This window comes from Aegilops tauschii, chromosome 3 (genome assembly GCF_002575655.3).
Source record: "Aegilops tauschii subsp. strangulata cultivar AL8/78 chromosome 3, Aet v6.0, whole genome shotgun sequence".
Taxonomy (NCBI): domain Eukaryota; kingdom Viridiplantae; phylum Streptophyta; class Magnoliopsida; order Poales; family Poaceae; genus Aegilops; species Aegilops tauschii.
In genome coordinates this window covers 42538568-42565404 of record NC_053037.3, presented here as the reverse complement: position 1 = coordinate 42565404, position 26837 = coordinate 42538568, and the positions used below count along the sequence as shown (strand labels likewise).

At 42.7% G+C, this 26837-nt stretch overlaps 1 protein-coding gene across 1 annotated transcript; it reads right to left on the bottom strand.

Annotated features, from left to right (window-relative positions):
- Positions 1-12872: 12872 nt before the first annotated feature.
- LOC109768109 (tau-cadinol synthase-like) lies at positions 12873-19364 on the bottom strand. The gene is made up of 8 exons (XM_073495889.1): positions 19077-19364; positions 17826-18087; positions 17282-17567; positions 16034-16252; positions 15498-15568; positions 14181-14284; positions 13777-14025; positions 12873-13687 (listed from the first exon to the last, which is right to left on the bottom strand). Exons 1-8 carry the CDS (start codon positions 19362-19364, stop codon positions 13403-13405), a joined length of 1764 nt encoding a protein of 587 aa, XP_073351990.1. The 3' UTR covers positions 12873-13402.
- Positions 19365-26837: the final 7473 nt, after the last annotated feature.

The following is a 26837-nucleotide window of genomic DNA, read 5'->3' as shown; positions in this document are numbered from 1 at the left end:
TGAAACCACGCAAGAGCAGGTGGTCCCGCACCTGTACGGAATCCGGGTCCATAAGGCTCCTCAGCTTGCATCTTCGACACGGACATCTTATCTCCGTCTCGTTATTTTGAAGCATCTCGGCCTTTGCGATGCTCAAAAACCTATTCACGATGCCTTCGGTCATCGTGCGGACCATGGTCGCCTGCGGGGTAGAGAAAAACAATATTTTAGAACCAAGAAAAAATTTGGCATGACTTTGCCTAAAAATAGGACCAAAAAGAATGCATAGTGCCAAAATTCTCGCCGAAACGGAAATGAATCAACATTCCGGCAAAATATTGGCAACTATCGCATTTCAAATACTAGTACCTGCAAACACAAACATATATGCAACACCACAAACATATGCAACACCACAAACATACATAGATCTAGCTAGGCCATAAAAAGTGCATGTGCACGTTGTTGGAGGGAGAAAAAAAGTAGATCTACAACATAAAGAAAGCTTTCCCCTTACTTAGCTATCAAAAAAGGGTAATTTAACCACTTAATTTTGATGAATCTATGGTGCAAATGAGGTGAGGAGGAGGAGGCACCCGAGACAAGCTTGGAGGAGGAGGTGGAGAGAATGAAGTGGGGAAAGTGAGTGTGTAGGTGGCTGTCCAAAATATCTAGCTGGTCCCAGGTTACTAATGGCGCACCACCAAAAAATGAGCCATTAGTAACCCTGGTTACTAATGGCGCACCAGCTGGCGGTGCGCCATTAGTAGTTTTGCAAAAAAATGATAGTAGTGGCGCACGGGGTGACTGGTGCGCCATTACTAGTTAAAACTAGTAGTGGCGCACTGCGCCCTGGTGCGCCATTAGAATTTTTGGAAAAAAAAAATTGTTAGTAGTGGCGCACCATGGTTGTGGTGCGCCATTAGTGTGATAGACACTAATGGCGCACCGCCCCACGATGCGCCATTAGTATTTTTGGAAAAAAGAAAAAATAATGTTAGTAGTGGCGCACCATAGTTGTGGTGCGCCATTAGTGTCTATCACACTAATGGCGCACCAGCACACGGTGCGCCACTGCTATATAGTAGTGGCGCACCGCATGTCAGGTGCGCCATTAGTGTGCATATTGTCTATAGCCCTTTTCCTAGTAGTGGTAGGAGCATCAATTGTTGACGATTAGTAACACCACTAGTTTCAAGAAGGGCAAGGGAAAGAAGGGATACTTCATGAAACGGCAAATCAGTTGCTGCTCTAGTGAAGAAACCCAAGGTTGAACCCAAACCCGAGACTAAGTGCTTCTGTAATGTGGGGAACGGTCACTGAAGCAGAACTACCCTAGATACTTAGTAGATGAGAAGGCAGGCAAGGTCGACAGAAGTATATTGGATATACATTATATTAATGTGTACTTTACTAGTACTCCTAGTAGCACTAGGGTATTAGATACCGGTTCGGTTGCTAAGTGTTGGTAACTCGAAATAAAAGGCTACGGAATAAACGGAGACTAGCTAAAGGTGAGATGACGATATGTGTTGGAAGTGTTTCCAAGGTTGATGTAATCAAACATCGTACACTCCCTCTACCATCGGGATTGGTCTTAAACCTAAATAATTTTTATTTGGTGTTTGCGTTGAGCATAGACATGATTGGATTATGTTTATCGCAATACGGTTATTCATTTAAGGAGAATAATGGTTACTCTATTTATTTGAATAATACCTTCAATGGTCTTGCACCTATAATGAATGGTTTATTGAATCTCGATCGTAGTGATACACATGTTCATGCCAAAAGATATAAAATAGTAATGATAGTACCACATACTTGTGGCACTGCCATTTGAGTCATATTGGTATAAAACGCATGAAGAAGCTCCATGTTGATGGATCTTTGGACTCACTCGTTTTTGAAAAGATTGAGACATGCGAACCATGTCTATTCGTAGATATGCATGAAGAAAATCCATACAGATGGATCGTTTGGACTCACTTGATTTTGAATCACTTGAGACATGCAAATCATAACACATGGGCAAGATGACTGAAAGGCCTCGTTTTCACTAAGATGGAACAAGAAAGCAACTTGTTGGAAGTAATACATTTTGATGTGCGTAGTCCAATGAGTGCTGAGGCATGCAGTTGATATCGTTATGTTCTTACTTCACAGATGATTTGAGTAGATGCTCAGTATATTTACTTGATGAAACACAAGTCTGAATTATTGAAAGGTTCAAGTAATTTCAGAGTGAAGTTGAAGATCGTCGTGACAAGAGGATAAAATGTCTGTGATATGATCATAGAGATGAATATCCGAGTTACGAGTTTGGCACACAATTAAGACATTGTGGAAATTGTTTCACAACTAATACCGCCTGGAACACCATAGTGTGATGGTGTGTCCGAACATCATAACTGCACCCATTGGATATGGTGCATACCATGATGTCTCTTATCGAATTACCACTATCGTTTATGGGCCAGGCATTAGATCCAACCGCATTCACTTTAAATAGGGCACCACGCAATTCCGTTGATACGACACCATATGAACTATGGTTTAGAGAAACCTAAGCTGTCGTTTCTTAAAAGTTTGGGGCTGCGACGCTTATGTGAAAAAGTTTCAGGCTGATAAGCTCGAACCCAAAGCGGATAAATGCATCTTCATGGAATACCCAAAACAGTTGGGTATACCTTCTATTTCAGATCTGGAAGCAAAAGTGATTGTTTCTAGAAACGGGTCCTTTCTCGAGGAAAAGTTTCTCTCAAAAGAATTGAGTGGGAGGACTTGATGAGGTTATTGAACCGTCACTTCAACTAGTGTGTAGCAGGGCACAAGAAGTTGTTCCTGTGGCACCTACACCAATTGAAGTGGCAGCTTATGATAGTGATCATGAAACTTCGGATCAAGTCACTACCAAACCTCGTAGGATGACAAGGATGCGTACTACTTCAGAGTGGTACATAATCCTGTCTTGGAAGTCATGTTGCTAGACAACAATGAACCTACGAGCTATGGAGAAGGGATGGTGGGCCCAGATTCCGACGAATGGCTCGAGGCCATAAAATCCGAGAGAGGATCCATGTATAAAAACAAAGTATAGACTTTGGAAGAACTACTTGATGGTCGTAAGGCTGTTGGGTGCAGATGGATTTTAAAAGGAAGACGGACAATGATGGTAAGTGTCACCATTAAGAAAGCTCGACTTGTCGTTAAGATGTTTTCCGACAACTTCAAGGAGTTGACTACGATGAGATTTTCTCACTCGTAGCGATGCTAAGAGTCTGTTGGAGTTATATTAGCAGTTACTGCATTATTTATGAAATCTTGCAGATAGGATGTCAAAAACATTGTTTCCTCGACGATTTTCTTGACTAGAGTAAGCATCTCGGAGTTGGAATGTTCGCTTTGATGAGATGATCAAAGATTTTGGGTTTTTACAAAGTTTATGAGAAACTTGTATTTCCAAAGAAGTGAGTGGGAGCACTATAGAATTTTTGATGAGTATATGTTGTTAACATATTGTTGATCAGAAATGATGTAGAATTTCTGGAAAGCATATAGGGTTATTTTAAAAGTGTTTTTCAATGGAAAACCTAGATTAAGCTACTTGAACATTGAGCATCAAGATCTATAAGGATAGATCAAAAACGCTTAATAGTACTTTCAAATGAACACATACCGTGACAGGATTTTGAAGGAGTTCAAAATAGATCGGCAAAGAAGGAGTTCTTGGCTGTGTTATAAGGTGTGAGTATTGAGTAAGACTCAAGACCTGACCACGGCAGAAGAGAGAGAAAGGACGAATGTCGTCCCCTATGCTTTAAACATAGGCTCTACAGTATGCTATGTTGTGTACCGCACCTGAAGTGTGCCTTGCCATGAGTTAGTCAAGGGGCACAATAGTGATCCAGGAATGGATCACATGACAGCGGTCGAACTTATCCTTAGTAACTAGTGGACTAAGGAATTTTCTCGATTATGGAGGTGGTAAAAGAGTTCGTCGTAAAGGGTTACGTCGATGCAAACTTTGACACTAATCCGGATGACTCTGAGTAGTAAACCGGATTCGTATAGTACAGCAGTTATTTGGAATAGCTCCAAGTAGCGCGTGGTAGCTGCATCTACAAGATGACATAGAGATTTGTAAAGCACACACGGATCTGAAAGGTTCAGACCCGTTGACTAATAACCTCTCTCACAAGCGAGATATGAACAAACCCCATGGGTGTTGGATTCATTACAATCACATAGTGATGTGAACTAGATTATTGACTCTAGTGCAAGTGGGAGACTGTTGGAAATATGCCCTAGAGGCAATAATAAAATGGTTATTATTGTATTTCCTTGTTCATGATAATTGTCTATTGTTCATGCTATAATTGTATTAACTGGAAACCGTAATACATGTGTGAATACATAGACCACAACATGTCCCTAGTAAGCCTCTAGTTGACTAGCTCGTTGATCAATAGATGGTTATGGTTTCCTAGCCATGGACATTGGATGTCATTGATAACGGGATCACATTATTAGGAGAATGATGTGATGGACAAGACCCAATCCTAAGCATAGCACAAGATCGTGTAGTTCGTTTGCTAAGAGCTTTTCTAATGTCAAGTATCATTTCCTTAGACCATGAGATTGTGCAACTCTCGGATACCGTAGGAATGCTTTGGGTGCACCAAACGTCACAACGTAACTGGGTGGCTATAAAGGTGCATTACAGGTATCTCCGAAAGTGTCTGTTGGGTTGGCACGAATCGAGACTGGGATTTGTCACTCTGTATGACGGAGAGGTATCTCTGGGCCCACTCGGTAATGCATCATCATACTGAGCTCAATGTAACTAAGGAGTTAGCCACGGGATCATGCGTTACGGAACGAGTAAAGACACTTGCCGGTAACGAGATTGAACAAGGTATTGGGATACCTACGATCGAATCTCGGGCAAGTAACATACCGATGGACAAAGGGAATTGTATACGGGATTGATTGAATCCCCGACATCGTGGTTCATCCGATGAGATCATCGTGGAGCATGTGGGAGCCAATATGGGTATCCAGATCCCGCTATTGGTTATTGACCAGAGAGGTGTCTCGATCATGTCTGCATGGTTCCCGAACCCGTAGGGTCTACAAACTTAAGGTTCGGTGACACTAGAGTTGTTATGGGAAATAGTATGTGGTTACCGAAGGTTGTTCGGAGTCCCGGATGAGATCTTGGAAGTCACGAGGAGTTCCAGAATGGTCCGGAGACAAAGATTTATATATGGGAAGTCCTTATTCGGTCGCCAGAAGTGTTCGGGGGTATATCGGTATTGTACCGGGACCACCGAAAGGGTTCCGGGGGTCCACTTGGAGGGCCCACCTGCCCCGGAGGGCCTTATGGGCTGAATATAGAGGGAAACCGGCCCTAGGTGGGCTGGGCACCAAAACCCCCTAGGGCCCATGCGCCTAGGGTTGGGGGGAAACCCTAAAGGGGGCGTCCCCCTTGGCTTGGGGGCAAGCCTCCCCCCTTGGCCGCCGCCCCCCTGTAGATCCATCTGGAGGAGGCCGGCCCCCCTCTCCCTTGCCCCTATAAATAGAGGGGGGTGGGAGGGCAGCCGCACCGCATCCAAGGCGCAGCCCTCTCCTCCTCCAACTCCTCCTCCTCCGTAGTGCTTAGCGAAGCTCTGCCGGAGAACCACGAGCTCCATTGCCACCACGCCGTCGTGCTGCTGGAGTTCTCCCTCAACTTCTCCTCTCCCCTTGCTGGATCAAGAAGGAGGAGACGTCCCCGGTCTGTACGTGTGTTGAACGCGGAGGCGCCGTCCGTTCGGCGCTAGATCGGATCTTCCGCGATTTGAATCACCGCCAGTACGACTCCATCAACCGCGTTCTTGTAACGCTTTCGCTTAGCGATCTTCAAGGGTATGAAGATGCACTCCCTCTCTATCTCTCGTTGCTAGTATCTCCTAGATTGATCTTGGTGCCACATAGGAAAATTTTGAATTATTGCTACGTTCCCCAACAGAAAAGACTATCACTTATAATGATCCTATTGTTCCTACTGCTTATGTAGAGAAACCACCTTTTCCTGTTAGAATAAAGGATCATGCTAAAGCTTCAACTGTGGTTCGTAAAAGCAGTATTAGAACTTATACACCTCCTGAGCAAGTTAAAGTTGAACCTAATATTGCTATTGTTAAAGATCTCTTGGCAGATAATATTGATGGGCATGTTATTTATTTCTGTGATGAGACTGCTAGAATTGCTAAACCTTGTGCTAAAGATAAACATAGACCTGTGGTAGGCATGCCTGTTATTTCTGTTAAAATAGGAGATCATTGTTATCATGGCTTGTGTGATATGGGTGCTAGTGCTAGTGCAATACCTATTGACTTATACAAAGAAATTATGCATGACATTGCACCTGCTGAGTTAGAAGATATTGATGTCACAATTAAACTTTCCAAAAGAGATACTATTTCACCAATTGGGATTGTTAGAGATGTTGAAGTCTTGTGTGGGAAAACTAAATATCCTACTGATTTTCTTGTTCTTGGTTCCCCACAAGATAGCTTTTGTCCCATTATATTTGGTAGAACCTTCTTAAACACTGTTAATGCTAGGATAGACTGCGAAAAGGATGTTGTTACTATTGGTCTAGGTGATATGTCTCATGAGTTCAACTTCTCTAAATTTCGTAGACAACACCGCGAAGAGGAATTACCTAGTAAAGATGAAATTATTGGTCTTGCTTCTATTGCCGTACCTCCTAGTGATCCTTTAGAACAATATTTGCTAGACCATGAAAATGATATGTTTATGAATGAAATAAGGGAAACAGATGAAGTTTTCTTTAAACAGGGTCCTATTCTGAAAAACAATTTGCCTGTTGAAATCTTAGGGGATCCTCCTCCACCCAAGGGTGATCCCGTATTTGAGCTTAAACCATTGCCTGATACTCTTAAATATGCTTATCTTGATGAAAAGAAGATATATCCTGTTATTATTAGTGCTAACCTTTCAGAGAAGGAGGAAGAAAAATTATTGAAAACTCTGAAGAAGCACCGTGCTGCTATTGGATATACTCTTGATGATCTTAAGGGCATTAGTCCCACTCTATGTCAACACAAAATAAATTTGGAGAAAAATGCCCAACCAGTTATTGATCATCAACGGCGACTGAATCCTAAGATGAAAGAAGTGGTAAGAAAGGAAATACTAAAGCTCCTTGAGGCAGGTATAATTTATCCCGTTGCTGATAGTCAGTGGGTAAGTCCTGTCCATTGTGTTCCTAAGAAGGGAGGTATTACTGTCGTCCCTAATGATAAAGATGAATTGATTCCGCAAAGAATTATTACAGGTTATAGCATGGTAATTGATTTCCACAAATTAAATAAAGCTACTAAAAAAGATCATTACCCCTTACCTTTTATTGATCAAATGCTAGAAAGATTATCCAAACATACACATTTTTGCTTTCTAGATGGTTATTCTGGTTTCTCTGAAATACCTGTGTCAGCTGATGATCAAGCTAAGACCACTTTTACTTGCCCTTTTGGTACTTTTGCTTATAGACGTATGCCCTTTGGTTTATGTAATGCACCTGCTACCTTCCAAAGATGCATGATGGCTATATTCTCTGATTTTTGTGAAAAGATTTGTGAGGTTTTCATGGATGATTTCTCCGTCTATGGATCTTGTTTTGATGATTGCTTGAGCAACCTTGATCGAGTTTTGCAGAGATGTGAAGAAACTAACCTTGTCTTGAATTGGGAGAAGTGCCACTTTATGGTTAATGAAGGCATTGTCTTGGGGCATAAAATTTCTGAAAGAGGTATTGAAGTTGATAAAGCTAAAGTTGATGCTATTGAAAAGATGCCATGTCCCAAGGACATCAAAGGTATAAGAAGTTTCCTTGGTCATGCCGGGTTTTATAGGAGGTTCATTAAGGACTTCTCAAAAATTTATCGGCCTCATACTAATTTGTTACAAAAAGATATACCATTTGTCTTTGATGATGATTGTGTAGAAGCATTTGAAATACTTAAGAAAGCATTGATTTCTGCACCTATTGTTCAGCCACCTGATTGGAATTTACCCTTTGAAATCAAGTGTGACGCTAGTGATTATGCTGTAGGTGATGTTCTAGGGCAAAGAGTTGATAAGAAATTAAATGTTATTCAATATGCTAGTAAAACTCTAGACAATGCTCAGAGAAATTATGCTACTACTGAAAAAGAATTCTTAGCAGTTGTATTTGCTTTTGATAAGTTCAGACCTTATATTGTTGATTCTAAAGTAACTATTCACACTGATCATGCTGCTATTAAATATCTTATGGAAAAGAAAGATGCTAAACCTAGACTTATTAGATGGGTTCTCTTGCTACAAGAATTCGATTTGCATATTATTGATAGAAAGGGAGCTGAGAACCCCGTTGCAGACAACTTGTCTAGGTTAGAAAATGTTCTTGATGACCCACTACCTATTGATGATCGCTTTCCTGATGAACAATTAAATGTCATAAATGCTTCTCGTACTGCTCCATGGTATGCTGATTATGCTAATTACATTGTTGCTAAATTCATACCACCTAGTTTCACATACCAGCAAAAGAAAAAGTTTTTCTATGATTTGAGACATTACTTCTGGGATGACCCGCATCTTTATAAAGAAGGAGTAAATGGTGTTATTAGACATTGTGTACCTGAGCATGAACAGGAACAGATCCTACGCAAGTGTCACTCCGAGACTTATGGAGGACACCACGCTGCAGATAGAACTGCACATAAGGTATTGCAATCGGTTTTTATTGGCCTATTCTCTTCAAGGATGCCCGTAAGTTTGTCTTATCTTGTGATGAATATCAAAGAATTGGTAATATTAGTAGATGTCAAGAAATGCCTATGAATTATTCACTTGTTATTGAACCATTTGATGTTTGGGGCTTTCATTATATGGGACCGTTTCCTGCCTCTAATGGATATACACATATTTTAGTCGCTGTTGATTACGTTACTAAGTGAGTAGAAGCTATTCCAACTAGTAGTGCTGATCATAACACCTCTATTAAAATGCTTAAAGAAGTTATTTTTCCGAGGTTTGGAGTCCCTAGATATTTAATGACTGATGGTGGTTCACATTTTATTCATGGTGCCTTTCGTAAAAAGCTTGCTATGTATGATGTTAATCATAGAATTGCATCCCCTTATCACCCACAGTCTAGTGGTCAAGTGGAATTGAGTAATAGAGAACTCAAATTAATTTTGCAAAAGACTATTAATAGATCTAGAAAGAATTGGTCCAAGAAACTTGATGATGCATTATGGGCCTATAGAACTGCATATAAAAATCCTATGGGTATGTCTCCGTATAAAATGGTTTATACAAAAGCATGTCACTTACCTCTCGAACTAGAACATAAGGCATATTGGGCTATTAAAGAACTCAATTATGATTTCAAACTTGCCGGTGAGAAGGGATTATTTGACATTAGCTCACTTGATGAATGGAGAACCCAAGCCTATTAGAATGCCAAATTGTTTAAAGAAAAAGTTAAAAGATGGCATGACAAAAGAATACAAAAGCGTGAGTTTAATGTAGGTGATTATGTATTGCTATACAACTCTCATTTAAGATTTTTTGCAGGAAAACTTCTCTCTAAATGGGAAGGTCCTTACGTTATCGAAGAGGTCTATCGTTCCGGTGCCATAAAAATCAACAACTTTGAAGGCACAAATCCGAAGGTGGTGAATGGTCAAAGAATCAAACATTATATCTCAGGTAATCCCATAAATATTGAAACCAATGTTATTGAAACCGTAACCCCGGAGGAATACATAAGAGACACTTTTCGGAACGTTTCAGACTCTGAAAAGGAATAGGTATGTGGTACGGTAAGTAAACCGACTCCAAAATAGTTCTAATGGCAATTTTTCTCTGTTTTGGAATATTTAGAAAAATAGAAAAATAAGAAGCAGTCCGGGAAAGACATGAGGCTTCCACGAGGGTGGAGGGCGCGCCCCCCTGCCTCGTGGGCACCTCGTGTGCTCTCTGGACTCCGTTTTCTTGCAAGATACGTATTTTGGTCAAAAAAATTCATTATATATTCTCCCGAAGGTTTTGACTCCTGTATCATGCAATTGTCCTCTGTTTTCGTTTCGAGCTGCTATTCCGACAGATCTAGATTATCATGACATCTCCAAGCGCCCCCAAGGACAAGTTCTTCGAAAAGGTCATCAACCCTTACCTCGCGGAGGTGCTGCGACACCCTCAACCCATTGAGATGCGTGATGGGTTGCTGCACATCCGCGATGTTGAGGGACCGAAGGGGACCGGAAGCATGGAGATGAGGCTCGAAGCAATGGAGCAACAAGTTTTCAAGTGCCAGGGGATGGTGGAACGTGGACTCAACTCCAACCACATGACTCAACCCCGGTGCCGGGGACACTTCCCTCCGGGAGGGGGAAATCATCGCCATCGTCATCACCAACGCTCCTCCCATCGGGGGGGGGCAATCTCCATCAACATCTTCACCAGCACCATCTCCTCTCAAACCCTAGATCATCTCTTGTATCCAATTCTTGTCTCTAAGTCTGGATTGGTACCTGTAGGTTGCTAGTAGTGTTGATTACTCGTTGTAGTTGATGCTAGTTGGTTTATTTGGTGGAACATCATATGTACAGATCCTATATGCATATTAATACTCCTCTGATTATGAACATGAATATGCTTTGTGAGTAGTTACGTTTGTTCCTGAGGACATGGGAGAAGTGTTGCTATTAGTAGTCATGTAAATTTGGTATTCGTTTGATATTTTGATGAGATGTATGTTGTCTCTCCTCTAGTGGTGTTATGTGAACGTCGACTACATGACACTTCACCATTATTTGGGCCTAGAGGAAGGCATTGGGAAGTAATAAGTAGATGATGGGTTGCTAGAGTGACAGAAGCTTAAACCCTAGTTTATGCGTTGCTTCGTAAGGGGCTGATTTGGACCCATATGTTTCATGTTATGGTTAGGTTTACCTTAATACTTCTTTTGTAGTTGCGGATGCTTGCAATAGGAGTTAATCATAAGTGGGATGCTTGTTCAAGTAAGAACAGCACCCAAGCACCGGTCCACCCACATATCAAATTATCAAGGTACCGAACGCGAATCATATGAACGTGATGAAAACTAGCTTGCCGATAATTCCCATGTGTCCTTGGGAGCGCTTTTCTCTATATAAGTGTTTGTCCAGGCTTGTCCTTTGCTACAAAAAGGATTGGGACACCTTGCTGCACTTTATTCACTTTTGTTACTTGTTGCTCGTTACAAATTATCTTATCACAAAACTATCTGTTACCTATAATTTCAGTGCTTGCAGAGAGTACCTTGCTGAAAACCGCTTATCATTTCCTTCTGCTCCTCGTTGGGTTCGACACTCTTACTTGAAAGGACTACGATAGATCCCCTATACTTGTGGGTCATCATACAACTAGATTTATGGATGTATGAAGTAAATGTTTTTGTGAGGAAACTAAACTAGGACTAGGATGTTAACTTGTTGCATATGATGTGGACATCACATCCAGACTTAGAACACATCCAAATGGCGGCCCAACGTTGAGGGTCAACGGACTAACCAAGTTAAATATACTAGTACCACTGTACTTGCTTCTAATCAGTTCGTGTCAATAGAATGGAAAAAATAATCACAAACAAGACGGCGGACATAATTAGTCACTACTAGGGAAAAGCCTAGTAGTAGCGCGCACAGTTAGTAGTCTTCCTCATGTAGTGTGATCATCACATCTAGTAAGTCAGCATTACCTCTGCCACGAGCGTCGTGAGTAGCAGTTCGCACTGCCTTGCACTCAATGAGGATGTTGCTCATGATGAGCTCAATGTGACTGTTACTTCTCTTTTTGCGGCCCTCACCATTGTTGAACCACCACAACATCCGAGACGACTGGAAGAGGCCAACGAGGCAGAAGCCTCCTTGTAGGCTGGTGATTAGGTCGCCTCACAAATTTACTCCTCCTGACATGTAAACTTGACACAGGAAAATTATCACATCACGATATCATTGTTGAGAGTCGCCATCATATAGCTGACATTGGCGATGGCAAATGCCAATTCCTCGCCCCTAATGCCTTCCATGGGCTTTACCTTTTTTAGAGTGAAGATATCCTAGATGCAGACCTTTCACATCCGGTGGCAATGGTTATCATAGGAGGTTTAAGAATGCCCTTCCCGCCCAAGCCGACAATGTCCTCACCAGTGTTGGGGCAAGTACTTTAAGATAGAGGCTTCAAACTTGTCATGTAATGTTAGGAGGGGCCAAATGATCTAAATCAAACAAATTTTCTCCCACATATGGAGGATTAGGAAGCAGATATACGTGTATTTGTGAGAGCCTAGGATGAGCCACGGCCCTTGCCAGTCCCCCTGTTTATGTCGTTGGTCCTAGTTAGTACATAACATGATTTCCCAATCGGTTCTAGTACACAACTCTAAGTCGGTTATACCATCGAGATAATACTCGTATATTATCCAACTCAATTATATGAAATTGGCTAGAACAGTTTGGCCTCAGTTGGTTTGTAAAACCACGAACAACATAATCCTTACCACGTGACACATGTGGTAAGCAATCCAAACAATTCAAAAAGAATAACATAATCCTTGAAATGTGTAAAACCCGGTCAAACATAATCATCCCCTAGTCGGCTACATGAAAAAATTTCTTCGATATATAGTTCTACAGATTTTATAATGAGCGAATATTCGCTCATCTTGGCGCAACCCAATCACAACATGCAAAGTCTGATGGGTGGTTGTATGCATGCATATGATGATGTAAGCAAAGTATAATATTCTTCAAAATAAAAATGTTTTGTAGACTAAGTCATATGTCCAATTTACAATTTGTTTTCACTGCCGTATTTATATCGTTGAGGGATTCTTAGCTATATCCATCTCAGATATATTCTGACGAAAAAACTGACCCTACAAATTAAGAATAGGTTCACTTATGGTTTGCAGATAACCCTACAAACCAAATTCAGAATAGTTTCATTGCAAACTGGTAATCAGCAAATCTCATATGCACACTATATCCACATTAAATGCACTCAAAGACAAATATCACAACACACGACGACCACTGTATAATAACTTTAAATTTCAACATGTCAAGATCTGAAATATGCCGGTAATTTTTTTGGGGAATATGACAATTTTTTCTTGTTGCGAATGAGAATATGATGATATTTGAACATATGTGAAACATTTATTTTGTATTGATTACACACATGGAGCAGGCTCATGCATCTAAGCACACGACTCACTGGGGAAGTAAGGTCTGAATTTGCATAAGGAAACTAAGAACAAAAAATCTATGTGGAAGAATTAAACAACCAATGGTTGCATACTATAATGGTCTTCAGGCTAGATGGGCTTGAGGAATAGGCTCTCGACGGTCTCATGAAGATGTGTACTTAGTGTGTACACATCATTCCTATTATCATAGAACAACGACGAGCTGCGTGTTAAATCAATAATTTGTTGCAAGGCTGGGAGAAGTGCATGATTTTCAAAGCGAGCTTGGTTCAAAATCTTCCATTCCTCTTCTATTATTTCATCGATCCTTGCAATGGCCACCTTGTCTGTGACTCCATGCTCATGGATGTAACACTCCACGGAGCTTGCTGCGTCACCCTTGCACTTCCGACGCTGTATATGACATTACTAATATATGTAAAACGACATGATGTGTTTGCATATTATTATAATTAACCTTCAAATCATATATAAATTTATACCTTAAATGCAGCAATGTCGTTCATAAAACGTACAATCTTTCCACCTGCTATGACAACGTCGGGTACGCCAGCTGCCCAATCGAGTGACTGCTTCATTATTTTTCTATCCACGCCTGCCATCACACTCAGCGATAGTGTTGGTCCGCCTATCGTTAGGCTAGTCAAATTTACTTGATCTTCAAATTTTGGCCAGTGATTATTGTGTGACCATTCGGCCTCTTGTAGGTAACCGCTGACATGATTTTGAAACTGTATGCATGGGGACATGCAAAAAATAAGCGAAATAACTTAATCAAAATGGCTAAAGCATAATCATTAATCATATTTTCTTTGTCACATATATAGCATGTATTTTATTTCTTTAATTTCAAATTTCTAACATAGAAAGGGCATGTATGTATTACCGCTTTTCTAAGGTAGGAAACATTGTAGTCGACGTTGACTGGCACTTCATCCTCAATATTCTTAAATGTTATCCGCAACTCCATATACAACCTCTTCAGGTACTCTGATAGAATATCAACAGCGCTTTCATCCCATATATATGACCAGTTGTGTGTGGCACAAAAGAAAATAGTGAGACACTTCTACTAGCTTGTTTGTACTGACAATTATTTCTAGATGAAGACCTACTGATCGCAGATCTGGATAAAAGATCAACATCTCACTACAAGATTCTATGTCACGATTTACAGAATAAGGAAACCAGGGTGGATGGAAGAATATGCGGAGGAATCTGGGTTCATATGAGCTAACCAGAACTTTATTCTCTCTGTCATATAACGACTGGAGTACGCGTGAGTCAACCTGATTTGTATTGCAACCCTGGATGCATATATAAAGGAGATGTAGGCCAAGGCATAAAACGAATCCACAAATCACAATCCAACTCACTCAGAAGAAACTATGAGCAATTTGGAAGATTGGTTCAAAGTACTCTACATCGCCAACCATGCCGAGAGCTAGAGATCAGTGGGATCTTGATGCACTAGGTTATAAGTTCCTTTAGCCACCAAATACTGTGTTGTAATGTATTTTGAGATAATGATAAATCGACATGGTGGGAAGTAGGGTTATTACCCACCACGGGGGCTTGAACTTGGATAAATTTTGTGTCTTGGTCCCAACCATTGTTGCGAGATCTTTTGATGTGATCCTTGTGTCGCCCCACCTCCATGAAATGACCTCCCATCTATGCGCGATAACAAACCAATCGCACATGGTTCAGAAAATACATATTTGTGCAACTCCATAGCTACATTTGGTCTTAGCGGGATGTGGCTGATGTTGTAACGATACCATATGGTTGAAGGTCACAGCCCATATCATCCATCCCTAACTGATGTGTCAAACACTGGACAGATCCAGATACCCAGAATACTACCTACGTTCAATGATAGCTTCTCGTCTCCACATATGTGTGTCCTCAGAACTGGCACATCCAAGTTACCATTTAGTGGTAATGGATGACCGCGAGGAGCTCAGTGACCTCATACTTGCTATAGCTGAGCGACATAGACATATCTATGACGTGGTAGTCCTTGACAAAGAGGAAATGTGGCTGCCATCCTCAAGCAAGGAACCACTGGACGTTGTCGATGTAGTTGTTCCCCACCTCCCAAAAACTGCTACTTCACCTCCACTCTAGAGTGGCAGCTCCTTCATCTACTAGAAACATAGTTAGATCCATGCTAACAGTGGTGTATCTGCGGCAAATGTACCTTGAATTGGTCTAATTAACGGCAATGGTGGGATGTCGGCCTCACTGAGGCGACACAAGTCATCACTGTTGCTATTTTTTATTGTTACATTCCATATTGCATACAGTTCTAAATTTGGGACATGTGCTTATAGTGTCGCGTTGGAGACGAATCAGTTCCTTGTGTAGTGCATTAGACCATCTCATCGTCCGATTTTCACCATGTGTGATTTGCTTTTACATTATCTCCTACTAACTTCTAGAGGCCTACAAGGCATATCCTATTCATCGTGGTGTGTCATCTTGGAAACCTTCGTATCAAATATTTGTTCATGTCTTATCCAAGATATTGTATCTATACACAATCTAGCATATCCATTTTAAATTTTGTACTCATTATGACTGGCATAATTTTAATAACAGTTGGTTCACTACACTAAATAATTTGCCAATGTATAAACAGTTGAGCTTGCAAAGGGCTAATAGGAAACAACTACTAGTATTTCATAGGTAAAGATAAATCTGATTAGTAAGAAATGTAAATTCCACCACTCGAACCTTTGTATGGCTTCATGTAACTTCCGACAATCATCTATCGTGGCATGGGTATCATATGTGTCATCCACAGTGGTAATAAGTACAATCATCATTGCGATAATGCGTCTTGGTAGTTTGAAACCTCTCTGATAATATACCACATAGGCCCAAGTGTAGCTCTCTACCACGCGACAACGAATATAACTTAGTCCAATATTTGTAGAAAAGTTGTCCCACCACCTGCATGTTAAAATAATTAGATTTATTTCAATAATATATTTGTTTGATTTAGAAAAACATTAGCCCTCCTCCACGGCAGAAAAAATGGATGACACTATAAATAACAGGGGTTCCATGAGATCATGAACACAATTAGAAATAAATATATAAAAACATGCTATGTAGGATATCACTTTTAAATTCTACACATATAGTAAGTATTGCATGAAAACTACAGATACCCGTAAATTATATCTAAGTTAGGTTCAAAATAGCTAGAAATATTTCTCTCTTAAAGCAAATCAACTAAAGTATGATGAACAATAGGTATGCACTATGTCATTATCCATAAGTACCCAAATATATGGTGATGTGTAGGAAATTATTAGGCCATCAATTTTTCCACAAGTATGATAGTAGGAGATAATTTTATCCAACTTAAACTTTTCAGTAGTGTTTTGAGTTGTTGATGAAAGTTTTTTTGGATGGCTGGTATCAAAAGAATGCAACCAGCTCGTTCTCATATGAGTAAGGATAGACTGTTGAAAGAACATTTGGCTAGCTTACATAAACGGTAAAACATGGAGAAATACCACCTTAAATCTTGTTGGCCCGAAACAAAAACTATAAATCATTGTACCTTTTGTACTCCTACAATCTAAGAAAGTAAAAACATATGATTTTCAAACAAGTAAATAACATGTAATTTTGTATGAAGAAAATATATACAAGATTCTATTAAAGGTAAATTAATTTTGAGGTAACAATTAAATTTAGGGCCTATTAAATATGTGAGTGATTTAGGTGGTGGTCCATTTATGCACTAAAATTGGGTGTGAAATTGTGAAACCGTATAAATAATTAGATGGCTCAACTTTGATGTATCATAATCAACAAATCTTATGTTGGTAATGATTTACACTATGAATGAGCACACACACACAAACACACACATTATTATTATTATTATTATTATTATTATTATTATTATTATTATTATTATTATATCAATTCATCATGATTCAGAAGAGAAATAAGAGTTCAACATACTCAGTAATGGCTTTGAGCTCCTTCAAGTGGACATGTTGTAGAAGGTTAAAATCCAGTTTTGCGAGCTCGAGTAGAACCGGGTTATATCCTTCCTCTTCTTTGTACTCAGAGATATAATGCAGTGTTTCTATCCTCTTACAGGCCCATGGCAGTGGTATGTGAAGGGCCCGTTTGACTTGATTAGCTAGTGGGGTCTTGAGATCACTACCCCTCATTGATCTAAGATTATGCCTTGCAAAAGTTATGGCTTCTTCGAGTGTTGGCTCACCATGAACATGAAGATGAGCTGCATTATAAAAACTCAATAGCCCCCTTGAATCATTTGGTATATCCTTACTGAAATTGATGTCTTTGTCAAAGATCAAATGTCATCCTTGTCAAGCTAGTTTGGAATACAGATAATGTAACTCCAAGGCATGCATACTAAGAAAATTAGCAATTAATCAAAGCTTCAAAGTTCAATCAGTTGGCAAATTGTTAATCTACATCCTCTATATTTCATGGGCATTATCCAATGCTATGATAAATAGATACAATTCGATACCTGGAGAAACCCAACGGCCATGCTCCCGAAGCAAGTGAAACCCCAGAGCAACTTCACTGAGGCTTGAGCTACTAAAAAAATCACTTTCCACGATCTGGCTTAGCATAGTGTCGATCTGCTCTTTAAAGTGGTAATCTATTCCGAGATGTTGGAGTGTATCCAGTAAGCAAATTTGCATTGCCATATTGTTACAAGACTTAAACATCATGCATACATCTTCCTTCAGTTCATTAGCTCTCACCAACATCCATTCCTCAGACCTCTGCAATTGATTGCTTAAATTTAAAAAAACAAATGGATGCAATACATAGATCCATGATCATGCTGTCCAATTTGTATACAAATAGTGGTGGAAATTCCCCACCAAAACTGTGTAAATATACTCATGTTACAAATGAATAAGACTCGTAGCCATTTTTGTTCGATCACCATATTGTGTTAATGTGAGAATAATAGAAGCATGTAAATACAATGTATTTCTGTCTACTATAAGCATATGAATTGTGCAATATTTTCGCAAAAACACAAGGGAAATCTTTGTATGTCGCTATGCACACACGATTATGGGAGTAATATCTCTAGTGTTGTTATTTGCACTAACTATCATTTTTTCCTCCCGAATAGCCCAAAAAAATTTGAGCTAGTGACATCATGTCCCGACTGATTCTTAACAAAGGTGAGCCGCGTCATCAGTATGTTTTTCTTACCTTTTCACACTAGCCTTTTTTCCTCAAAAATAGGGAGCACTTTTGTCATATTCTCCGGGCACATCAATTTGTTTTGTTATGGGACAAGGTATCATCTAGTTATTGTGAAAGCAAGTACATTATAACAATATACAAATGTTGTTGTTTTGAAGAAAAAAACGTTTTTCACACATGGTGTGTCATGTTCCTAGGATTAACTAAAATTAATAATACCCAAACGGAGCCAAAGTTCCAATTTGATTGATAAGATGCCAGTGGGTATACTCCGTTTATTTGACAATACGGTGCATATTAGATTTATTTCAAGTCAAAGTCTGGTGAAATTTCAGCAAGTTTGCATTTAAAAAATCAAAATAAATACAATATGAAAATATACTTAATGATAATTCTAATGATATTTATTTGGTATTGTGCAGGTTGTCTTTCTTTATAAACTTAGTCAAACTTCACAATATTTAACTTCGGAAAAAGTAATATATGCATTGTATTTTGAAATGGAGGGGGTGTGATTTAACAGCCTTGTTAGCTTGGTTTTCATGCATACCTGCAGTGGTTCTGGCTCATATCCAGTAAAGAAGTCGCCCCATGCTGAGGGTTCAAAGCCAGACTGCTTTTGAGGAGCAGCGGCAGCAGCCAGTGGCGAGGCCACAGACTGACGACCTTGTCGGGCTGACCGGGCTCCGGCGGCGAAGCCTCCATTAATTTTCATACAGCATGATGGTTTCGCCATTACTTTTCTTGGGTTTTTGGTCGCTGAGACAAAAGTTGCATGACCTTGCCCAGACTTGATGCACGCTCTGGCTCCGCCACCCGCAGCAACGCCGGATGCCATGAGAGCTTAGGAGTGTCGCGCGCTGTTCTTCTTTAGAAAAAAGCTAGCGAGCTCGCTATAGTTAGCTTTGGGAGGTATAAGAATGCATGCGTATGAGAGGCCTTTATATCAAGGGCCAGCCCCAGCCCGGGTCATTGGAATATTCATGCATAGCCGCCACCATATGCATGCATCTTCTCATCATTAGCAGCCACTATGTCAGGTGTATAGCAGCCACTATGTCAGGGTCACCCAAGCAAGCGCAGAGTTGGTCAAAACCCGGTGCTATTTCGGGTGCTAACACAAAATTCGTTGGAGTCGACTATTCAACAAGCACTGGCCGTGTCTAGAGTAGCGTTGACACCTATATATATACCTGCCTAGATGCGCCAGTCCCCCTCGATAGCTTAGAAGCAGCTCAAGATGGGAATCTCACAGTTGGAAAAGCGCATGTGGGTTCTGACATGTGAGGCCTACACTGCAGCGGTTTTGGATTTGTAGACTTTATCCATCGATACGCACGCTCTTAGACCTCCTACTCCTACGAGTGTATCACATGAAGTATCATACATGCCAACTAAGCAATTCAAGTGCTACTATATGCCATGCATAAATATAAATGAGGTCATCTATAATACCAACTTAAGATACTATGCACTATGGAGATAGTATTATATACATGATGCTAGTATATGATACTCCCACTACGAGCAGCCTTAGATCTCAACATCTTAGGGTCACACATCATACTTACGCCGTTCCTCGTGTGTAGCCACAACCACGCCAGGGTCCCACATGTTAGGGTCACCTAGATCCCAACGCGTCTATCGTAGAAGCAGAAACTGGACATTATCCATCGCAGGTATGTGGATCCTTAGTCCATGCCAGGGATGTGTTACTCCAAGGTTTTGTTCCAAGGATTGGTGTCGCATCGACAATGATCACAACACGTCTATCGTAGAAGCAAAAACTAGACTTTATCCATCGCAGGTATGTGGATCCTTAGTCCATGGCAGGGATGTGTTACCCCAAGGTTTTGTTCCAAAGATAGGTGTCACGTCGACAATAAAGATATGGTGCCAAAATTGGTTACCCTGTGACGAATTCATGAGACCACTTGTATGCCTCACCAATTCAGCTACTCAACTAGTTGAAGATCTGATAGATGAAACTTCAGCTCAATGGAGAGAGGGACTAATACGTGATACTTTCCTGCTCATGGACGGGGATGCCATTGTGAGAACTCCGTTATGTACATGGCTTCAGAACTGTTGGTCTTGGAACTTGGAGAGGACAGGAGTGTTCTCAGTCAGATCCGTGCATATCCCATGTTAGTGGCTACAAAGTTCAGAAGTGAAAGTTGGCTTGAGGAAAAAACGATTCCTTTAAACCACGCAGTAGAGGAGAAGGGGTGGACTATCTTGTGGAAAGCCTAAGGTACCATCGAAACTTAGGTCTCTTCCAATGCACCGCCTCTTAGCATGTTCTCATGTATAGGAGCTATAAATGTTTAAGAGACAACTAGACTAATGCATTGTTTCTCATGGGTTGCATCTAAATTTAACGATTTGGAACTCATGCATACATGTGATTAGGCTAGCAACATTTTTTCCTATGGCAACGTGCAAGGGTTGTATGTTAGCTAAGCTACAACCTTCCTGTTTTTCTTCATTTACTACTATGCCACATCCGCAAAATACATATGAAAATGTGCTAAGAAACTTGCATTGGGAGAGCACTTAAAGACTTCCTTTGGAGATTGGGCCAACAGTCTTTCCCGTCGGTGGCAGATTTACTTCAACACTGAAACATGTAGCATTACTTCACCAAGGAGCTCATGACTGGGTGCTTGAGTAGCACCACCATCAAAGTCACTCAAGTGTTGTCGCCACAATTTTTCTATGATCCCAGCAACTCCATGTGATGCGGCTGTCGGTGTCAAAACCGGCGGATCTCGGGTAGGGGGTCCCGAACTGTGCGTCTAGGGTCGATGGTAACAGGAGATAGGGGACACAATGTTTACCCAGGTTCAGGCCCTCTCTACGGAGGTAATACCCTACTTCCTGCTTGATTGATCTTAATGAATACGAGTATTACAAGAGTTGATCTACCACGAGATCGTAATGGCTAAAATCCTAGAAGTCTAGCCTGTATGACTATCTCCGTCCCTTCGGACTAAGCCCTCTGGTTTATATAGGCACCGGAGGGGATTAGGGTTGTACAAAGTCGGTTACATAGAAAGGAATCTTCATATTTGGACGCCAGCTAAGGAGAGTCCCATCCGGACACGGGAGAGAGTCTTCGGTCTTGTATCTTCACAACCCATTAGTCCGGCCCATGTCCAACAGGCCGGACGCCCGAGGACCCCTTAGTCCAGGACTCCCTCAGTAGCCCCTGAACCAGGCTTCAATGACGAGGTGTCTGGCGCGCAGATTGTCTTTGGCATTGCAAGGAGGGTTCCCCTTTCTGAATACTCCAAAATAGTCTTCGGTCACAACGAACGTGTCCGGCTCTACAACACAAGTACCACACACAACCGCTGAGAGTATAATATTTCACGAGTCCAATCCGCTAACAACTTTTTGTAACGTGACATCACGTCTGCCCGGTCATTTATTTTGAACCGTTTTCGTCTGCTGTTCCACGTTTCGAGACGCGGTTTTCATTGTCACGTCTTGTCCAAGCAGAGATCGTGTCCCCTTATTGCGGGATTTCTCATCAATACGGGCGTGCGTAATCCAACCGTGTCGTCTGCACAGCCCTTGGGAATAGTCGAGTTTTGAGGCAAGTGGGGAGGCGCTTGATATTCACTGCCTTTATAAGGAGATAAGGATTCCTTTCTTTCATCCACGCCTTCTCTCTTTCTCTGCCCTTCCATTCTCGAGCTCTAGCGCCCAAGTCATCATCTTTTCCGCCTCAACAAAGCACTCGACCATGTCCGGATCTGGAGCGCAAGGCAAGTGGATGGCTTCCTCCGTCAGGGCGAAGGACATCACCAAGCTTCGGGAGGCCGGGTACCTGGCCAAAGAAATCGCCCACCGGCTCCCGGCCAAGGGGCAGATTATCCCCACCCCGAAGCCCAACGAGAGGGTGGTGTTCATCCCTCACTTCGTCCGCGGGTTAGGGTTTCCTCTCCACCCTTTCTTCCGCGGACTCATGTTCTATTACGGGCTAAATTTCCATGATCTAGCCCCAAACTCCTTCCTCAACATATCGGCATTCATTGTCGTGTGCGAGGCCTTCCTCCGCATCCCTCCCCACTTTGGACTGTGGCTTAAGATATTCAACACGAAGCCGAAGGTGGTGGATGGTCAACACACAGAGTGTGGAGGCGCCATGGTGAGCAAGATGCTCAACGTCACATTGCCCAAAGGTACCTTTGTGGAAACTGTCAAAGAGTGGCAGAAACTGTGGTTCTATATCATAGAGCCTCGCGACGCCACTTGGGCTGCGGCTCCCGAATTCAAGTCCGGCGCCCCAATGCGGCTCACCTCCTGGCTAGAGAAGGGCCTGAATTGGTCTTCGTCAGACGAGCTGATAGCACTGCAAACGCACATCCAGAGCATGGTGGACAAGAACATCAAGCACGTCAATGTGATCCAGGTGATGCTAGTTCGCTGGATCCTTCCATGCCAGAGCCGGACTTGCCACTTATGGGAATTCGATCCGGCCGAGCACCAGACCCTGCAATAGTTCTTCGGAACTACGCACGAGGACATCTGGAAGGTGCTCTTCAAGGGCAATGAGACGCCGCCGGCGACGACCGAGGACCGTGGGCACGCCCTGGCCCATCCCGCCAGTCCGGTAAGTTTTTCACGTTTCAAGATGTATCCTTTTCACTTTCTTGTTCAGTGAAGACACCTAAGCTTCACCATTTATTTTTCAGGGCTGGACAAAGAAGGCGGAGCGGATTCGGTGTTCGGCTCACCTGCCCGAGGAACCAGCCATCCTGCTCCTGATGAAGATGTTGGTTCCGGCGCCCTACAAGGCGCCGGAGAAGAAGGCCAAGAAGAAGGCCAAGGGGGGCAAAAGTGGCCCTCGCCGCAAGGGTGCTTCGGACGTGACGTCCGAAGACGACGAGACTCACTCCTCCGCCGCCGAGGAAGACGCGGAGGAGGAGGAGGAGAGCAACTCTCCCCCGGAGGGGGAAGGAAGAAGAGGGTGGCCTCCACAAATCTAGAGGCGGAGGCGTCCAAGAGGGGGAAGGGCCCAGAGCGACGCCCCCGAAGCAAGCCCCTGGCCGACTCGTGAGTACTAAAAACCCGTATACGTCCATGTATCCGGCCTCTCCACTTCATGGTATTAACATGTTAAATTATGCTATTGCAGACCGGCCCATGATAGCTCCTTGCGATCCTCATCAGGAGGTTCGCTGGATTCAAAGGCAATGGCCAGCAAGTCACCGCCGGTCGCTCACTCTCCCAAGGCCAAGGGCAACGCCGAGGTGCTGTCCCGAACGACCTTCCCATGCCAGGGGGAGGTTCAGGAGGCCGTCAAGGAGGCGCCAGAGGGCGGAACCTCGGTTACCGGACACATGGGGGAGCATATCCCCATGGAGATTGGCGATGAGGGCTATGTTCAGTTTGGCCCCCATCCGAATACGGTCCCGGAGACCCATACGGCTCCGGAGTCCTATTCCGCCGGTGACCTCTGTCCAACCATAGGCATCGGATGCTCTCTTGGAAGCGCTACGAAGTGCTTCCATTGTGGAGGAACACCGTACCCTCATGGGTACGGTGATTGAGAAAATTCAGTCCGCGAAGAGCGGACTGGCTGAAGCCTGTGCAAGCCTTCTAACAGCTTTGATGTAAGCAACGCAATTTTATAAAAAGAATGTCACAGTATAGATAGTAGCCCCTGAGACTCTGTCCGGTGTTCGGAAAGAAGAGCCGGACAGAGGATCAAGTAGTTTTTCGCAGGATCCATATGCGCCTATGTAATTAAGCAGGCGTTGCTGCTGGCTGCGACCGCCCACACTACCGAAGTCTCCGGACTAAGGCAAAGGCTGGAGCGGGCCAAGGGGGAGCTCGTGAAGGAAATATGCCCTAGAGGCAATAATAAAGTTATTATTTATTTCCTTATATCATGATAAATGTTTATTATTCATGCTAGAATTGTATTAACCGGAAACATGATACATGTGTGAATACATAGACAAACAGAGTGTCACTAGTATGCCTCTACTTGACTAGCTCGTTGAATCAAAGATGGTTAAGTTTCCTAGCCATAGACATGAGTTGTCATTTGATTAATGGGATCACATCATTATAGAATGATGTGATTGACTTGACCCATTCCGTTAGCTTAGCACTTGATCGTTTAGTATGTTGCTATTGCTTTCTTCATCACTTATACCTGTTCCTATGACTATGAGATTGTGCAACTCCCGAATACCGGAGGAACACTTTGTGTGCTACCAAACGTCACAACGTAAATGGGTGATTATAAAGGTGCTCTAAGGTGTCTCCGAAGGTACTTGTTGAGTTGGCGTATTTCGAGATTAGGATTTGTCACTTCGATTGTCGGAGAGGTATCTCTGGGCCCACTCGGTAATACATATCACTATAAGACTTGCAAGCATTGTAACTAATGAGTTAGTTGCGGGATGATATATTACGGAACGAGTAAAGAGACTTGCCGGTAACGAGATTGAACTAGGTATTGAGATACCGACGATCGAATCTCGGGCAAGTAACATACCGATGACAAAGGGAACAACGTATGTTGTTATGCGGTTTGACCGATAAAGATCTTCGTGGAATATGTGGGAGCCAATATGAGCATCTAGGTTCCGCTATTGATTATTGACCGGAGACGTGTCTCGGTCATGTCTACATAGTTCTCGAACCCGTAGGGTCCGCACGCTTAAAGTTCTGTGACGATTTGTATTATGAGTTTATGTGTTTTGATGTACCAAAGGTAGTTCGGAGTCCCAGATGAGATCGGGGACATGACGAGGAGTGTCGAAATGGTCGAGACGTAAAGATCGATATATTTGACGACTATATTCGGACATCGGAAAGGTTCCGAGTGATTCGGGTATTTTCGGAGTACCAGGGAGTTACGGGAATTCACCGGGAGAAGTATTGGGCCTTATTGGGCCATACGGGAATAGAGGAGAGAGGCCAAAAGGAAGGAGGTGCGCCCCCCCCCCCCCCTCTGGTCCGAATTGGACAAGGGGTGCAGCCCCCTTTTCCTTCTCCCTCTCCCCCTCTTTCCTTCTCTCCTACTCCGGAAAGGAAAGGGGAATCCTACTAGGACTTGGGAGTCCTAGTAGGACTCCCCACACTTGGCGCGCCCCCTCTAGGGCCGGCCACTCCCCCCCCTCCTTTATATACGGGGGCAGGGGCACCTCTAGACACAACAATTGATCTCTTGATCTCTTAGCCGTGTGCGGTGCCCCCCTCCACCATATTCCACCTCGATCATATCGTAGCGGTGCTTAGGCGAAGCCCTGCGTCGGTAGCATCATCATCACCATCACCATGCCGTCGTGCTGACGGAACTCTCCCTCAAAGCTCGGCTGGATCGGAGTTCAAGGGACGTCATCGAGCTGAACGTGTGCTGAACTCGGAGGTGCCGTATGTTCGGTACTTGGATGGTTAGATCGTGAAGACGTACGACTACATCAACCGCGTTGTGCTAACGCTTCCGCTTTCGGTCTACGAGGGTACGTGGACACACTCTCCCCTCTCGTTGCTATGCATCACCATCGTCCTGTGTGTGCGTAGGAATTTTTTTGAAATTACTACGTTCCCCAACAGTGGCATCCGAGCCTGGTTTTATGCGTAGATGTTATATGCACGAGTAGAACACAAGTGAGTTGTGGGCGATACAAGTCATGCTGCTTACCAGCATGTCATACTTTGGTTCGGCGGTATTGTTGGATGAAGCGGCCCGGACCAACATTACGCGTACGCTTACGCGAGACTGGTTCTACCGACGTGCTTTGCACACAGGTGGCTGGCGGGTGTCAGTTTCTCCAACTTTAGTTGAACCGAGTGTGGCTACGCCCGGTCCTTGGGAAAGTTAAAACATCACTAACTTGACGAACTATCGTTGTGGTTTTGATGCGTAGATAAGAACGGTTCTTGCTTAGCCCATAGCAGCCACGTAAAACTTGCAACAACAAAGTAGAGGACGTCTAACTTGTTTTTGCAGGGCATGTTGTGATGTGATATGGTCAAGGCATGATGCTATATTTAATTGTATGAGATGATCATGTTTTGTAACCGAGTTATCGGCAACTGGCAGGAGCCATATGGTAGTCGCTTTATTGTATGCAATGCAATCGCCCTGTAATGCTTTACTTTATCACTAAGCGGTAGCGATAGTCGTAGAAGCAATAGTTGGCGAGACGACAACGATGCTATGATGGAGATCAAGGTGTCGCGCCGGTGACGATGGTGATCATGACGGTGCTTCGGAGATGGAGATCACAAGCACAAGATGATGATGGCCATATCATATCACTTATATTGATTGCATGTGATG